Source organism: Phaeoacremonium minimum (genome assembly GCF_000392275.1).
Source record: "Phaeoacremonium minimum UCRPA7 unplaced genomic scaffold PA7_03_scaffold_521, whole genome shotgun sequence".
Lineage (NCBI taxonomy): Eukaryota > Fungi > Ascomycota > Sordariomycetes > Togniniales > Togniniaceae > Phaeoacremonium > Phaeoacremonium minimum.
In genome coordinates, this window is record NW_006921423.1 from 35,854 (window position 1) to 53,705 (window position 17,852).

Consider the following 17,852-nt stretch of genomic DNA (forward strand, 5'->3'; position numbering starts at 1 on the left):
GCGAAAAGAGGAGGGATCAAAAGACGGGAACCTGTCGTCAATGTACGTCCTATTGTGCGAACACATCCTGTAACGGGTGAAAAGTCAATTTACATAACTCCTTCCTGTGAGCCAGTCTCCAAAGGCCTCACTAACGAAAGAGCTAATCATACCTTTAACTAGTCACGCGAGAAATTGTTGGTCTCAAAAAGGAAGAGTCGGAGCTTATTTTGAATTTCCTATACAATCATGTTGCCATGGGTGCCGATTTTCAGGCACGAGTCAAGTGGCAGCAGCGGACCGTTGTGGTATGGGATAATCGGAACTCTCAGCATACGGCGATCCTGGACTGGAAGAATGGGCAGCGGAGGCATTTGGCTCGCATCACTCCCCAGGCTGAGCGGCCATACCAGACGCCTTTCATACCATGAGCATGAGACAAACTCAAAATTTAGGAGGCTATCTGCATGGCCTCTTCTGTAAAAAGCCTTGGAATACAAGCGACTCATTGAAGTTTATCGAATTAATATGCGTGGGCAACAAGATCTGTAATCTTGCTTCATGCTACATCAAAATACCACATAATCATTTTGACCACTGATGTACTTGTGAATCTCACTTGCGTCTATGCCATGTTGACCTGTACTAACATGCTCAAGACGACTTCTCTGTAATTTTGTTGATGCCATCTTCCATTCCACTAGGTTTATTCGAGGTCCCTACCTGTAGCTGTCTTGCTGTGACTCGAGGAAAGAGATTCTTGAGCTTCTGTTTTTTTCTCCTCCCATTTGGCGAAGTAGCGGATAATGAAAATACTGGCGAACTCTAGAACGCTGACACCACTCATCACACTGAAACCCATGTGGAATTTTGGTGCGTATTTGCCAACATTCAAGATGAGAACTTGATAGAATTAGTAATGAGATATCATGAAACGCAAATGAGATCCTACCTGGCACCCAAGCGATAAAGGCTTGGCCAAATGTTTGAGCAACACCAATAACGATAGCTCGCTCTTCCATGTCCTTGTGCATGATTTCGATAGCCCAAGCCTACTGTGTTTTAGCTAAAGTCAATCGACAAGTTCCGAGAAAAGGTGTCTCACGTAAAGTACAGGCCAAAAGCCCCATGATGCGGCATTGATCAAGTAACCAAAGAACGTTGCACCGTAGTTTGGCCCGGTTGCGACAACGACCATGCCAATAAAATTGATGGTCTATGGTGAATTAGCTTCACTGAACCTGAAGATGTCAACCACAATAACTTACTGCGGGGATGATGAGAATTTGCCATCGCTTCTTAAAGCCGTCTGACAGCCATGCGTAGAGCAACGTGGTTACAAGGCCGGTAGCTTGTGCAGCTGTTGGAAACAAATTGATCTGGTATACAGAGAAGCGATCAAGTGACTTAAGCCAGACATTGAAATAATTGAGAGGCTGGGTTACGACACAATGGCATCTTTGGGTGATCAGCTTGATTTCTATTCGACTGCACGCACTCATGGTGAGACTTACATCAGAGTGAAGGTGAACACGTATAATGGCCAATGCGTCACGATCTTTCTTACTTTGGCCCAGGTCAAGGGAACAGGTTGTCGACGATCAATAGCACTCATGCGAGCAATATGTTTGGCCTGCTCTCCTTCACGCATCCAGCGGGCTTTGGTGATGTACGGGTTGTCCGGTACGGCGAAGTACCCCCAAATCGGACCCCAGATGGAAATAATGCCGCAGAAAATAAAGAGCCACCGCCATCCTGCCAACCCGGCAGTACCGTTCATGCCACGGTAGATGGCTGCTTGAAGATAACCACTGAACATACTAGCAGCATAACTAGCTGAATAGAAGATTCCAATACGTTTGCTCAGTTCTAGTATCACCAAAGTTAGTTTGTGGGCTGAGAAAATGACATCCCGTAATGGATTGGAACTCGGACATACCCCTCGGCGTATACCAACTTCCCATAAGAGTTAAGACTCCTACTGCAAAAGGACTCTCCAGCATCCCAAGCAAGAAACGTAGGGCAAAGACAGTTCTCACGTTCTGAACAGATGCAAAGCAGAATGTGATTATGGTCCAGAGCAGCTCTGCCGTCGGTAGGTAGAGGGAGGGACGAACTGTGAAGAACCGTTAGAGTTATCCTGGTTCTGAAAGCTCGCTGATGGCGTACCTCTCGTGAGAATGAACTGGGATGGAATTTGGCCAACCAAATAACCACATGTAAAGAATGTCTGTAGTAGATTATACTGGTTTCCGTGAAAGTTGAGATCCTCCTTCATACCACTAACGTAGGCATTGGCTAGTGATCAATCAGTCAGCTTTACGAGCTTAAGATTCTGCATGCCATTGACTGGTGTAGTATACTTACTAATATTACTAGAGTCGAGTAATCGCACGAAGTATCCAAAGGTCGCCCAGCTCCTGAATTTGCTGTTAATTACGGACGAGGACGCCATAAGATTGAATCTCACATGATGAACAGATCCAGCCGCTGAACGAGCTGCTTCTCTTCTTTGCTTCGACGACCATCCCAAATCACCTCGCTAATTCTCTCCCACCGTGTAAGGGGCGCATCTTGTTTCTCTGCATCAGACAAGCCAGCGTCAGCTGGATCGGCGAAGACAGCTGCCTCCTTCGTTGTCACATCTGTAGCCATATTTGTGCCTTGCGAAATTTAGAACGGTTATTTCAGGTTAATCGATAGACGTTCGGGCGTCAGCTTGTACGATACGTGAGTACGCAGGCCCTTGATTTAAAAGGTGCATGTGGAAAATACCAAGTCAACTCCTTTGCCGAGTTCGGTGGGTCTCTCCTATGCGGCTTTAGCTGTCACCACTTAAGCACAAATGACGAGATGGCTAGACCAGGGGCCCGACTCAGCAAATTTGCACGCATTTACAGTAAATATGACAAGTGAGTGGTCTCGCGTACCTAGTCCTGTATGCTCTCTAGTATCTATTCAGAGAAAATTTAGTGATGAAATTTCTGCCAAGAGTTAGATCCCAGCAGCTTGGGTTTGATTCTAGCAAATGGCGACAACTTTTTGTAGTTGCTCCGACACCTACATGGCCTAGCCCAACGAGTTTGTATTATTGCTCTTTATCTGGAGAGTTTTCATATTTGTACCGGCTACCAACGTGATCATTCCGTAACCGAGTCTGGCCCCGACCGTAGATCCTCTCCCGTATAGTTCCAGACTCTTCTTCAATCGGGTACCTACCTCGACGCCGCAGCTCGGGGATTAACAGATCTACAACGTCTTCGAAGCTGCCTGGCGTGACTACATAACCAACATTAAATCCATCAACATCAGCAATCCGTACCCATTCCTCCAGAGCGTCAGCGACACGTTCTGGCGAGCCCACCGGCACCGGACCGTTGCCTCCTATAGCCATAGCTTTTCCGATATTACGCGGTGTCCAGGCGGGGACATCGTCTCCCCTATACTTAAGGCTACTGACAAGCGAGTGCACACGACCGTCAACTGTCGCATCGTCAGGTTTAATCTCTGTATCTAGATCAAACTTGGAAAGATCGATGCCAGCGTTTCCAGAGTAGAAGGTTAATCCGGCTTCGGCACTAGCATATTTAAGTGCCTTTTGATATTTTTCTTTTGCTTCCTCATCTGTTTTTCCAATGACTGGCGTAACAATCGCGAATATTTTGACACTCCTAGGATCGCGACCGAGCTGCTCCGCCTTCTCCCGAATTGCCTCTACTCGCGGTGCGACTACATGTGGCGAAAGGCCGGAGACCATGATAGCTTCGGCGTGCTTTGCAGCGAATTCAATACCGGCACTAACATGAAAGGAATACTTAGTTATTGATCCCTATACCCAGGAAGCAGACCTGTTCGACTTACGCTGAAGTTCCTGCTTGAAGTAAGAACGGTGTTCGTTGCGGTGACGGATCAAGAATATGAGGAGCATCGACTGAGAAGTTCTCGGATTTATATTTGATCCATCGGATGCGGTTGTAGTCCGCATATATTTCATTCTCTGCATCTTCTTTGAGTGCATCATCGGCCCAAGAACCTTCCCAGATTCTGTTGTGCAATACCTTGTCAGGGACAACAATTCGACGATAATTCATCAGACCATGACTCACTTGTAGAGAAGCTCGACGTATTCGTCTGCTATTTGGTACCTGCGATCATGATCCACTAATGGCAACCCGACAGCTTTGGCGGCTGATTCTTTAAACGATGTGACAATGTTCCAACCGAACCTTCCTTTCGTAAGATGGTCTAGAGTCGAAAACCGTTTTGCGACCACGAAAGGTGATTCATAGCTTGTGCTAGTAGTTATAACAAACCCTAGGTTCTTCGTCACTGCTGCCATGGCTGTGACAGGCTTTGTCACATTAGCTTCAATAATTGGCTGCTGCGAAGACGTGTTCATTAGACTGGAAGAGATACTCACTGCAGCAGGATCACCCATTGGATATTGACATGATGTCCGAATTGTAGGCTCAGCACTGCTCTTGTAGACATCATGTTGGCCGTATGTGTCGGCTATAACGAGGGTTGTGATATTACCGCGTTCGAGGATTTGTGCTAGATTTGTCCAGTAGGATAGATCTCTTCTCTTCGTCGATGATTTGTCTTCTGGGCGACGCCATTGGCCGAAGCTCAAGTGGCTCGGAGTGAACATGTCAAATGCATTGATGAAGATCCGCTTATCGCCAGGGGAGGGGTCGGAGCGAGACATGGTGATTGGTATTTGCTGCAACGCTCTGGAAACCGCGTGGCTAACATCGTTATCCCATATGAAGCACCTCTTCTTTTGAGTCCAATTGAGGAGCAATGGGACTGGCATTGTCTCGGGCCGGCAGCGCATGCCGGCAGGGGTAGAAGAAACGACATAAGGCCCTACGGTGACGTGCGCGCCCGACCATCAACTATGTGGAGAACATCAGAACGCAAAACAAAGTCCCAAGGGTATGATAAATCTCATCGGAATGCGGTATCCGGTGCTAAGCCAAATGACAACTGGTAGAGGAATCAGCAAATATACGACCAGCCGATGCCTTCCGGTGACGGCGCCGATGTGGCGAGGATAACTTCATGCAGGCGAAGCGTTTTAGACTATGTTAGCAACCACCCATCGATAGACAGCCACTTTAATTGACCCTTAGTTCCTGCCCAGGACTAACACTCGTAAATAGAAAACTAACACACATTGATACGACATTGATTCCCTTGATGGCGTGCGCAGCCTAGACTACACGGGCTCAATGCCAAGCGCGTTTAGAAGTGGCCCTTGTCTAGTCAGGTATTTGTTCTCCTAGGTGGGATTCTTGATCATGTGAACCGGTATAGTACGAACATGATTTTTGTGAGACCGTGCATTTGCCATCGCATCACACTTGATCTCAAGTGAGCGACACAGCTGGATATCATTCGCGGCCATCTGACTTTTGATCGCTCGCAGCTAACATGGCTCCGGGTGCTCTGATCGAGGAGAATGCTCCCATCGGCAATGAAATTGGCACAGGGACTTCCGTAAACCCGCCACCCCTTCGAACGATATGGCCTCCGTTGGAACTCGAGGAGCATCCTATTGATGAATTCCGTTCTATTCGAGTCATTGTGGTTGGCGCGGGGCTCAGTGGGATCACGTCAGGAATATTGCTCCCAGCTAAAGTCCCTAACATTGAATTGACTATCTATGAGAGAAATAACGATGTTGTAAGACATAGTATTCACTTGGATTTGTTAGAAGTGTGAAGCTAATATGTCGTCAGGGTGGAGTTTGGCAAAGCAATGTTTACCCAGGGGTGCGATGTGATGTTCCAGCCCATGCTTATCAAGCTACATTCTCACCATCAACATCTTGGACCGAGGCTTATGCTGCCGGAGCTGAGATTCGAGAGTACTGGCGGAAAATGACGGACAAATATGATGTAAGAAAATACATTAAGACAAATCACCGTGTTGTTTCAGCTGAGTGGTCGGAGAAAAAAGGCAAATGGGAGGTCAAGGTTCAGACACCTGACGGAGAATTTGTCGATGAAGCCAACTTCCTTGTGACAGCAACTGGCCATTTCAGCGACCCAAGGTTACCAGTCTATCCGGGAATCAAGGACTATCAGGGTCATCTCCGTCATACTTCGGATTGGGATCCAAAATTCGACCCCTCGGGGAAGCGTATTGCTGTCATAGGAAATGGCGCTTCCGGAATTCAGGTTCTGCCACAATTGCAAAATGTAGCGGCTCGCATTGACCATTACGTGAGAAACAAGACCTGGGTGGCGTCCCCAATTGGTGGTGAGGATCTTGCTCAGATGGTAGCCGATAGAATCGATCAAGCCCGCTCTAGCCCAGAGGAATATCTCAAATTCCGGAAGGCCCTTGAAGCTCGTTTGTTTAGTCGATTCGGGGGAATTTTCAAAGGAGGGGGTAAGAGCACAGCGGCTCGCAAGAACATCACTGAACAAATGACGGCGAGGTTGAAAGGCGACTCCAGGCTTGCAGAGAACTTTGTCCCTGACTTCTCACCCAATTGCCGTCGTCTAACACCGGGTCCCGGATACCTTGAAGCACTGACAGCGGAAAATGTCACTTATGTGACAACCCCGATAGAGAAATTTACAGCCTCCGGAATTGTCACCACTGATGGTACAGTTTGAGCCGTTCCGTTTCTCATGCTTTAGTCAAAACATGAATGAAAAACTCTGATAAATCAATAGGGATTCATCGAGAAGTCGACGCTGTCATATGTAGTACCGGACATGACATAAGCTTTAGTACTCAGTTCCCCGTCATTCATAAAGGCATCAATCTGCAAACTGCATGGCGACCTGGTGGCAATCCAGGATTTCCAGACACCTACCTTGGCTTAGCGGCTCCTGAGGTACCTAACTTTATAACAATTCTCGGACCCAACGCAACAGGACCGGCAGGGACGCTATGCCATTCTGTTGAGAGACAGCTTACATACTTGGCTAAAGTATTACGCAAAGCCGCTACGCAAGGAATTCGAAGTATGGCACCTACAGTTGCAGCAACACGCGACTTTCGAGCGTACTGTGAGTCTTTCTTTCCTCGTACGGTTATGAGTGAGAATTGTAGTTCTTGGTATAATGGAGGCATCAAGGGTGGTCGTATCCACGGCGTCTGGCCAGGCAGCGCAGCTCACGTCGATATCGTGAGGAAAGAACCAAGATGGGAAGACTGGGAGTATACCTATTGGAATAACCAGGGAAATAGATTTGGCTGGCTTGGAAATGGCTGGACGACAAAAGACGTAGAAGCTAAAGATGGCTTGGAAGGAGTAGAGACGGATCTCACCCCGTGGCTGAGGTCTGAAGCATTTGACGATCAGGTAGACCTTAGAGATTATCATGAGAGGTGGTGGATTAGTTAGGCTAGTCTCTGAGCAAGTCTGAGCAAAGTTAGTCGGACACTTATCTGAAAACTTCTAACTACATAATAGCTATATAGCTATAGTCCCTAACTCATTTCTGATCGATCCGTCCAGCATTGTGTATGAACATTATACTCAGACAACACAGATCTCCGATAAACATTATTTTCTTCCTTCTCGCCGGACATTATTATATTTTCCATAGGCTCTCCCAATAAGGCAGCGTCTAGCCTTCGTATTCTATATGAACTCGGTATCAGCGGCAACGACAGATCCCATGGGGTGGGACAACCGGAGAGCGGGAAGCTGTCGCGTGTGTCAATGCCCTGGTAGAAATCGCGCTCCTCCATCTGCATTGCCTTGCGTGCGATACACGCCGTAAGCCGGGAGTCCCAAATGCCCTCCCGGTGTGTGGAACACTCAAGTAGTTGGATGGCTTGGAGCCGGACACGGTGAACACGGCATTTGATGGCCGCGTAAAAGAGTACTGGTATCCAGCCTATGTCAGCATAGCAGTGGGCCATGTTCAAAAAGTCCCCTGGATGGCGGCCTGCGCTGCGCCCATGGGGTGAAGCAGGCTGAGACACAGCCCAAAGCTCGGCCATTTTGCCTACTATAACGACGAACTGTGTGGAATAGGCATCGAAGACCGATTCGTCGCCAGAGCTTAGGCATACACCTGCCATGATAGTTGCCATGTTGTGATACACAGGCAAGATTTTATAGGCCTTCTTTTCCTCGTACCCCATGCGGCCTTGGCTGAACGTAACTCTTAGTATTTCAAATGCATAAAGCCACTGCTCTAGTTCGTTCTGGAGGCATCGTTGTTGCTTGAGGAATGCCGGAAAGTTTTCCAAGACTTCAGCCTGGCCACTTAGCCGGTAGCATTGACTATCCAGTCGAAGGATGTCGTTTATGAGTCGCTGTAGCTCATGCCAGCATTCATTGACTGACTGAAAGGTGATACCCGAATGTGCAGACCTGCCCCTTGACAGATTTAAGCAGGGGCCCTGATAAGAGAGTTTGAAAAGTTCAACTTGGAACTGAAGTCTGGAAAAGGCCTCGAGGATCCAGTCGTCTACAAAACCTTGGCTCGGCTTCCGCTGGGAGAAATAGTCATGAGCACCAGGCAAGTCGCTAAGAATTCGAAGACCACTTTCGAGATGGCATTGTCCTGCCTCGAAGTGACCGCGAAAAAACTCGAACGTGATAAATAAGATGCAGGTTATTAGTGCGACTCGCAAAGACGCTTTGGCCTGGTTCTCGAAGTGCGATTGGAGATTTTGTATCGCTTGAAGGTAGTGAGCAAGGGCGAATTGGTCTTGGTTTCGGAAATCTATCCCACTCGGTGTTTCCTCCTCGGCATTGGTCACGACACCTCTCCTGTGAATCGCACTGAGTGCAAGAACGGCATGCATGACAGCCGGTTCCTGAAAGCTAGCCTGGATAACAAGAGTGTTCCAGAACCTCGAGATGAACGATCCGGAGAGCTTGTGCAAGGTGCAGGTCTTAAACCAGTCAAAATAGTCTTTCTCCTGTGTAGTACCTGCGAGGACCGAGATGGGCGCCGGACACCGAAGGACAAAGCCATCTGTACCCCGGGACAGCGACTTTTTCTTTGAATTAGGATTGGTGATGCTCCTACCACCCCCCCAAATACCGTAGCCCTCGCAAGTACGGCCAGTCGAGGTACATCGGGAGCAGGCAGGCCGACCCTCGTCGCACTTGACTCTCCTTGCTCTAGAAAGGGGAGGACGTAAGTGAGCCAAGACAGAGGTGGCGGATCAAGGGTAACTTACTTGCAGGTGCGACACCCGGACTTAACACGCGCACTCTCTCTGTGGCGTTCATTGCCGTCCTTTTCACGATTTCTCGTGTCACGCATGGCTGAAGACATCCGGTCACGTCTGTTGCGCATGAAGCGACGTTGATCGAAACCTTGCGCCTATGCGTTCATTGCCCGCCAGTCTTCGCAGCTTCGGCTGTTCGGCTCCGTGATTGGCTGCATCGCGCTCCACGCGGACCTGGCATGCCATTGGTCTCTTCGTTAGGACCACAAGGTGATTGGCCTGACGCCTCTCCACAGTTCCATTGGAGTGGTAGCTTTGCGAAGAGATTCAGGGAGGAGAAGGAGAAGAAAGGGGTATTAGTTCGGTCGTCAATTAAGCACTTTATTCCCTATGTCCGAGTCTTGGAGTCTAAGGAGTTGATTAGCCTCGGAGTATAAGATGGTCGCCTCGCTGTCTCTGAGCTACCTAGGTAATCGTTGCTAGTACCTGTCTTTGATAAACTTTCCTTTACCATTGCCCAGCATGTCTCTATCTCCTCGCAAGCTCGGTAAGAACGGTCCCGAGGTGCCAGCCATCGGTCTTGGTCTCATGGGGATGGGCATTCCGATTTATGGACCACTGCCCTCGGACGAAGAGCGATTCGCAGTGCTTGATTCCGCACACGGGCTTGGTGCTACATTTTGGGACACGTCTGAGTAGGTCGGCCAAGGCTCCATACCGCTCTGCAGCTAGTGGTAGTCGCTCGCTCACAATCATCTAGCAAGTACGGCGATTGCGAAGAACTCATCGGAAAATGGTTCAAACGGACGGGAAAGCGTGATGACATATTTCTGGCGACAAAATATGGATATGTGAAGAACAGCTCTAGCTACGAGATGGACACCTCTGCCGCGGCATGCAAGAAATGCTGTGACGAAAGCCTAAGGCTCCTAGGTGTCGATTCAATCGATTTATGTAAGTCTTCGAGCTGATATTGGCAAATTCCTTGTCGTGGCTACAAATGCTGTTTTTTTGGGGGGCATGACTAGCATTTTGGCAGGTCACAGCTAACCACTATTATATTCAAGACTACATGCATGCTGTTGACACTAAGACACCAATCGAAGAGTCCATGCGGGCCATGGCTGAACTCAAGGCGTAAGCTACAAACCTTCTGGCTCTTGTGCCACATATCATTCTAATGGTGACATTCATGTATCAGCGCGGGAAAGATCAAGCACATCGGCCTCTCGAATCTAAGTTCTACCGATTTGCGGCGAGCTGTTAGGATTGCGCCCGTCGCAGCGATACAAATTGAATACTCCGTCTTCAGTCGCGACATTGAAGGTCCAGAGGGCACTAACCTCCTCGCCACGAGCCGCGAACTTGGCGTTGCAGTTGTTGCTCACTCGCCTCTTGGTCATGGTATGCTCACGTCGCCTTATTCAAGCGGCCGAGTCGTTGGCGACAAAGATATCCGCGAATCTTTCTTCCCTCGATTCCATCAAGACAACCGCGACCAGAACATCCACCTGACCTCGCAGTTCACGACTCTGGCTGCGAAGAAAGGTTGCACAACTGCGCAGCTTGCAGTGGCATGGCTATTGAAACAGGGCAATGACATCATCCCAATACCTGGCACTAAGAAGGTAAACTATGTGGAAGAGAATTGGGGCGCACTTGAGGTTGAGCTCTCGGATGAAGAGGAGGCCGAAATTCGGGCTTTTGTCGAGAACGCTGAAATCGCCGGCGGCACTATGCCTAACGGGATGGAAGACAGTTATTTCCCTACTACAGTCGAGGAAGCCTAAATAGAAATTAGATATGGGTTTAAACTAAGAGATAGTTGTCTGCAAGGTCTAATGATATCATGCTTTGTATAGTTGTATTCTAACAACTAGTTTGCTTCTACTAAACTTAATAAATTATATCATCTTCGACTCTTCTAAATATCCTGATGCCTGAAAGGCTCCATGATGTCGGTTCATTGATATACAGAATGACGTAGTCGTCAGTGTTGCCACGACAGAAATTCCTTACGAGCCATCAGCAGGAACTTCTTGTGCCGGTGCTGTGGTACTAGCAGCGTCAAATTGCCTTGATCCGTTCTCACGCGCCTTCAGTCCCTCTCGTACAAGAGGAAGGATATACCGTCCGTAATCAACTACATCGTTGTAGTTGTCGTATCCACGGATCGAGATGAGCTCGGCTCCGAGGTCGACATAGTCAAGAATGGAGTCTGCCAGCGTCTGAGGCGAACCGACAAGGGCAGTGGAGGCGCCGCGGGCATTGGTGGCGGTGACAGTGGGATACCACAAGGCACGATCTTGGACATCACCCCGTTTGGCGATCTCTAGAAGCCGCTGGGAGCCGGTATTCTGAGGCTTTCCATCGCGACCAGCAAAGTTAGGCAAAGCTTTCTTGAACGCCTCCGAGTTGCGGTTCAGTTGTTCCAAAATCCTGTGCGCCTTCGCCCAGGCCAGCTCTTCTGTCTCGGCTACAATAGGCCGGAAGGTGACCCAGATTCTAGGCCGGTCTTTACGGCCGGCCTTCTCCGCCTCGGCGTAAATACGGTCGATTTGCTCCTTCGTCTCTTTGAGCGGCTCGCCCCAGAGACCGAAGATATCAGCAAGCGAGCCGCCTACACGATACGCCTCCGGGGACGAGCCGCCGACGGAGACGGGAATGGTGCCGTTGACCGGTCGTACGCGATTGGCGTAGCCCTTGAACTGATAGTACTTACCATCCCAGTCAAATGGCGCGGCGGAGGACCAGGCGCGGCGGAGAATGCGAATATACTCCTCAAGACGGCTGTACCGCTCATTCTTAGTCAAAAAATCGCCCTCGCGTGCTTGCTCCTCATCAGTGCCACCAGCGATGAAGTGTACCACGGCACGGCCACGGCTTAGCTGGTCTAGCGTCGCAAGCGCCCTCGCAGCGACAGTAGGATAGACTGTGTTTGGTCGCAGAGCGATGATGACCTTGAGGTTTTTGGTCACGGCGGCAACTGTAGCCCCTTGGGTCCAAGGATCGAAGCCTCCGGAGTCATAAGGTAGGAGGGTGTATTGAAAGCCATAGTCATCCAGTGTCCGAGCATATCGCGTCAGGAAGTCCGGGTCGATGGACGAGCCCAAGCCCGGATTGAGCTCGTTGGTTTGGTTGGGGAAAACGAGACTGATAAACTCGACCGGCATGATGACGGAGATAATGGGCAATCAGAGAAACCTTCCGGGGTTTCCGATTGCCATGTGTAGCTGTGTGTATGTTCATGGAGGTTTTTTATAAGCTCTGTTGCTAGGATCTGATATTTCGTCAGATGCTGCATAATCACGCCTTGATACCCACATGACCGACTGCCGAGTAACAAGAGCGTTGTTATCTTTTGGATTTATCATCGCCAGCCACAGCTAATGCGGGGTCAATGATGTGATCAGTCTAGATCGACTCATTGCTCCGGCCAGCGACACGCGAGAAAACATCAAACGGGAATGAGCTATGAGATGACCTGTTCAGCGCTCAGCCGCTCCATTTCGATGTTTGTCCGAAATGTCGAGGTACTAGTGGGCGCTACCGGATATCGCCACCTGCATCGTACATAGTCGAAAGTCTCCTATTCTGCACTGGCAAATTCCACAGCGGCTCGTACCGGCTTGGAGGCTAATCCACTTCCGATTCATGATTTAGAATGAGGCATATTGAAGTTGCGTGTTCCGGCGCCAAGGCAGAAGGTACAAGAGGCGGTCTACCAACGGGCCATCCGAGCAGGTTATGAGCAAGGAGTTTGGTCACTCATGACGAGATTGTAAGTATAATGCTAGACAGTGTGTAGGTACCTTCGAAGTAAAGGAATTCAATGCGATCTTCCAGCGCCTTTGATCTGACGATCCAGATATGTTTATTCCAAGATCCCTACGAGAGCCTATTTCCGTCCGCACTTTTACTTGTTTGCTGAAGTGTATGAGGCGCTGGTCTGGGTAGGCGTGGCTTGAAGGTGCCATCTCCTAAGCATATAACGCCAGGTAGCCGCACTGAAGAGACTGCAGCGTCGGAGGTACATTCTGTTCAAGAGCTAGTGCGTGTATCGAGGATCATGCTTTGGCTGTCCCAGGTGAGGGGGTTTGGGGGTCAGGCCAGGGGTATTAGAAGGTCGAGAGGCGACCTGATAAGATGAACCAAGTGACGCGATCGATGGGGACAATGAGAACATAGGGGTTACAGAGGGGTCCCGTGCATATCTAAGAGGTATCGCTCTCCCAGAGAACATGAATACGGTCAAAAGATAGAGGGAAAAGCAGGTTTGCTACCTTCAAATTGAAACTGTGATTTTCTCGTTTATGACAAAACAACGGTGACAATGGGACGCACAGAAGACGCGAGGCCGGAGCCTGTTCACGACATTCAGAACCCGGATCCCGAGGCCGGGCTTCACAGCTGTCAAGGGCACATTGTCGTAAAGCCTACTCGCACTTGGAAGGGTTATCTCTGGGACACATGGGAGCTGCCACCAGATCAACGCAAACTGCTCTTCAAGGTAGACGCTTTCGTGCTCACCTTTGCTTCAATTGGTTACTTTTTGAAGAATTTGGACCAGAGCAACGTCAACAATGCCTTTCTAAGCGGTATGAAGGAGGATCTCAACATGTACGGTAACCAGCTTGTCACCAGCGTCTCCATTTGGACTGTGGGTTACGTGATCGGTCAAATTCCTTCGAACTTACTATTGACCCGCATCTCGCCGCGATGGGTTATTCCGTCACTTGAAGTTGGATGGGGAATTGCTACCATTTGCACGGCCTCCGTGAAGTCGTACCGGGCCCTTTATGCCATGCGGTTTCTCGTGGGCTTGTTTGAGTACGTATCACCCCTCGTTGCGTGGGTCAGCGCTCCACTTCGACCTCGGCACTCATTAAGATCGCAGGTCCGGCTTCTATCCTGGTATCCACTACATGTTAGGCTCTTGGTACACGCCCCGGGAGATTGGCAAACGTGCCATGATCTTTTGGTTGGCTGGCACCATTGGTTCGCTCTTCAGTGGCTTCCTCCAAGCTGCTGCTTACACCAACCTGCACGGAGTGCATGGTTATGCTGGATGTAGGTGTTTGATCTTGAGATATTAGCAATGCTCTTAGGGATATTATAGAAATGCTTACACATGAACAACAGGGCGATGGCTCTTCATCATTGACGGGATTATTACATTACCGCTCGCAGTCGCTGGCTACTTGTTCTTCCCTAACTTGCCCCAAGGCGGCATTAAGACTTGGTGGACGACCGAAGACGAGCATGTACTCTCAGTTAAGAGGATGGCAGCCGTAGGACGTGCTGGTAAGGAGCCTTGGAGCAAAGCAAAAGTCAAACGAATTCTGCTTAGTTGGCACACATACCTCCTCCGTACGTACTGCCTCTCACATTAACTCCATATCTCTTCGGTATAGGAGACATAGTCTATAACGAGTTGACCTGACCGTCAAATCTAGCCCTGCTCTACATTGTATGGAACAATGGCAGCCCTCAGCAAGCGATGGGCTATTGGCTCAAGTCTTTCAATGCGAAGCCACCCCCCGTCCCGGGCGTATCCTACACTGTAGCACAGATTAACAACCGTGAGTGGACCAGCACTACTGGCCGTGAAGGCAACCAAGATACCAGATCTTGGAGACTGACAACTTAATACAGTGCCCTTGCCTGGAACTGGAATTTTCATCGGGATGGCGTTTACATGGGCCTGGCTTTCTGATGGCCCCTGTCGCGGCGCTCGTTGGCCTTTTATCCAGGCTGGCGCTATCATTACGGTTCGTATCCGAGGATTATTTTCTGTAATATGTTACTAACTCACACTTTTCTGGTAGCTCTTTTTCAGCGTTGTTCTCTTGAAGATGCCTCTATACTCTGATATCCATGGCCGCACAGTCGTGTACTGGCTTTCTACCATCGGAGTAGGTCCTTCCATCCCCGATAACAGTTCCAGATGGCTGACATTATATTTAGAACGGAGCTGGCCCTCTGATTCTTACATGGATCAACGAAATCTGTTCAGCCGATACAGAAAAGCGTGCATTGCTAGTCGCTGCGGCGAATGACCTTGCTTATGTAGTGCAGGCTGTCGTAAGTTTGACTATCAATGCTCTCCGATTCCAGGCTAAGTGCGACAACTCTAGGCACCCAATTTTGTGTGGAAGACGGTTGAATTTCCCGCAGCGAGGAAGGGGTATACCTGGTCGATCGTACTTCAAGTTCTTCTTGGTGGGTGCTTCACCGCTCGGTGCAAAACTTGCGGCTAATGATGACAAGTGGGCGTGACCGGAACCATACAATTTCTTTTGTGGCGAGACAAAAGAGCGGCGCGACAGGCAGACCATCCTTTGCCGAGTCCCTCCCCGGAGGACTCAACCCTAGAAGCTGAGAGCCAAGACAAGTCTATTCCTACTCAGCAAGTCAAGTCAGTGGGATCAAATTAGCGCACAGTTTTCATTGAGGATGAAATGATGGCCTTACATCGGCCTGTCCTTAATGGGGAAATCCTTCGATGCGAGTTTGGGTCGTTGCGAACAGATTAATGAACCTGTAGTTGAGAGTCTTGAATCTTTCACCAACATTAGATTTGGGGCAAGTCAAGACAGCTTTGTGATGCGTAGAGGCAAAAACGAATTTCAAATTTACGCAACCGCAGTATGCCGTGGCGAATCAGCCCAAGAGCCAAACTTGTGTTTGCTCTTGCAGATTTCGTTCGCTTGCACCGGTATCTGCACGAATGCATACAACTTGCGACTATATACCATAAAGTATCGTTCAAGTAGGTGCAATTGGTTGAATTTTCTCTATTTACCATACAAAGACATGCAGTTTTTATTATCTGTTATTGAGATAAATGAACGTTTTCTCATGCGCATCAATCTTCGAATGAAGAGAACAAGCAAAAGCAGTCCTTATTACAACATAACAGCATTGCAATGTGTCTAGTTCCAGTTCTAGAGCCGAATGACACTATGCTTTCAATCGTTTATATACTAGAGAAACATGGGCCGGACGATTCACAGACTTGTGAGAAACTTCACAGCATCCATGTCGTAGAGATCAAGTATTCTCTCGTATTCCATATACAGCAGGTATGATTCAAATATATACAAAGCAACGAACGATTATTGCACACATACAAGCGTATTGCGGCACCATTAAATCTTTCCAATACCTGCATTGTTCGGCACGGTGCTCTGAGCACTCGTTGCCGTACTGGCGCTGGCGACATTCTTGCCCGCGAAGTTGGAGAAGAAGCTTGTGTCCGTACCCACGTAACTAGTGGTGCTACCAAACGCATTGACCTGGCAGGCATGGCCCAAGTAGCTTGAGCAGGCGGCATTGGTACTACTGTCAGGACTGGTGAATATGCGCCCCCCAATGCTCGAGGTGTCAACCATGTTGGCGACATTCTGGAACACGCTGCCCTCCACAACAATCATGGCGCCTGAATCTACCTCAAACGCGTGCCCACTGTTGGCATACCAGTAATTGTTGACAGCGTGAAGCAATGTGTTTCCACCGACCTTGGGTGAGCGGCCAGAGGTGTGGTGGATGTAGTTGCCCTTGAGAGTGACCAAATCGCTAGAGCCGGTAAAATAGAGGCCCCAGTAGTGGTGACCATCACAAGTTGCAGACCACGATGTGCTGCCATCAATCTCACAGTTAGAAATAGTGACGCGCTTAGATGGGTTACTACCCAAGACGATATGCTGTCTTCCGATGAGTGAAGTCTTGACGTGGTCGATCCACACCAAATCTGTGCTTCTGTGTTAGTTCAAGCTTCACTGCAATCAAATACATCTATAACTTACCAGTGTTGTCTAGCGTGATGGCGTCACCGCCCCAGACGTACTTGGGGTTGAGATTTGTGATGTGAACATTCTGGATGATGATGTTACTGGCTCCAGACACAATTCTCAAGCCCTTTCCTTTGATGACACCGGCGCTTCCTTGGCCGACCAGTGATTTGTTGGACTTCACAGTAATGCCCAGAGTGCCGGCATTGTCATAACTGACTGACACTTTTGGCGCGTTTGGCTCGTAGTTGTCGCACCAGCTATTTTGGTTGATGGCAAGCTGACAGGCAGAAGCCGTTCCCCAGGGTGCACACCCAGTCGCCGTTGTGGTGCCTTCGGTGCCGGTGAAGTCAAATGTCTTCGTAAGAATGATCACCCGTGCCGAGCTATCGCCAAGGTAGGACACAAGCTCGGCGGTGGTTGTGGGGTAGACGGGCGTGGCGCTTCCGCCGCCGGTAACTCCCTTGGCGAAGCCCTCGGCAGCGCCGGTGACGCCGGCACCTGAAGCGAGCTTAGCAAAGGCGGCAAGAGCCGTGCCGAAGAAGACTGAAGACTTCATAATGGGCCGGACCAAAGACAGATGGTGAAAGGAAGGCGCCGTGGATGAGTCGAGAGTCTCTTGAAGTTGCCCATGGTGTGCAACATTCTTATATTGCCATCGTGGCATATCCTCTCTTCGATAGGGCCTTGGCATTGCCTGCTCGCATGATCCTCTTTAAAGAAATCGCATGTAGGCTCACTCTATATGTTTCGCCGATTCGTGGGTCATTCAACCCTTTGCGCCGCCCCGGTCATTCGCAATAGTGGAGTTGGTATACCTCTCATCTCCGGCGGCGCACCTGGCCCCTTAGACATAAAACACCCAATGGTGGGGCTCAAGAGATCTAAATCGCCTAACAAAGATCTCGCCCACGAGTTGGGGGG

At 49.4% G+C, this 17,852-nt stretch overlaps 5 protein-coding genes across 5 annotated transcripts; 2 read left to right on the forward strand and 3 right to left on the reverse strand.

Annotated features, from left to right (window-relative positions):
* Positions 1-685: 685 nt before the first annotated feature.
* UCRPA7_7396 (putative xenobiotic compound family protein) lies at positions 686-4,070 on the reverse strand (the record flags this gene model as incomplete). Its single annotated transcript, XM_007919929.1, has 10 exons — positions 686-882; positions 932-1,031; positions 1,085-1,195; positions 1,248-1,288; positions 1,801-1,848; positions 2,149-2,277; positions 2,347-2,399; positions 2,450-2,642; positions 3,199-3,776; positions 3,841-4,070. The coding sequence occupies 10 exons, from the start codon at positions 4,068-4,070 to the stop codon at positions 686-688; spliced, it is 1,680 nt and encodes a 559-aa protein (XP_007918120.1).
* A 6,176-nt stretch (positions 4,071-10,246) lies between these two features.
* Positions 10,247-10,925, forward strand: UCRPA7_7397 (putative aldo-keto reductase protein; the record flags this gene model as incomplete). The annotated part of the gene is made up of 2 exons (XM_007919930.1): positions 10,247-10,272; positions 10,337-10,925. 2 exons carry the CDS (start codon positions 10,247-10,249, stop codon positions 10,923-10,925), a joined length of 615 nt encoding a protein of 204 aa, XP_007918121.1.
* A 225-nt stretch (positions 10,926-11,150) lies between these two features.
* Positions 11,151-12,308, reverse strand: UCRPA7_7398 (putative alkanesulfonate monooxygenase protein; the record flags this gene model as incomplete). Its single annotated transcript, XM_007919928.1, has 1 exon — positions 11,151-12,308. The coding sequence occupies one exon, from the start codon at positions 12,306-12,308 to the stop codon at positions 11,151-11,153; it is 1,158 nt and encodes a 385-aa protein (XP_007918119.1).
* A 1,160-nt stretch (positions 12,309-13,468) lies between these two features.
* Positions 13,469-14,785, forward strand: UCRPA7_7399 (putative allantoate permease protein; the record flags this gene model as incomplete). Its single annotated transcript, XM_007919927.1, has 4 exons — positions 13,469-13,965; positions 14,033-14,205; positions 14,278-14,439; positions 14,592-14,785. The coding sequence occupies 4 exons, from the start codon at positions 13,469-13,471 to the stop codon at positions 14,783-14,785; spliced, it is 1,026 nt and encodes a 341-aa protein (XP_007918118.1).
* A 1,501-nt stretch (positions 14,786-16,286) lies between these two features.
* On the reverse strand, positions 16,287-17,487 carry UCRPA7_7400 (putative pectin lyase protein; the record flags this gene model as incomplete). The annotated part of the gene is made up of 2 exons (XM_007919931.1): positions 16,287-16,888; positions 16,944-17,487. 2 exons carry the CDS (start codon positions 17,485-17,487, stop codon positions 16,287-16,289), a joined length of 1,146 nt encoding a protein of 381 aa, XP_007918122.1.
* Positions 17,488-17,852: the final 365 nt, after the last annotated feature.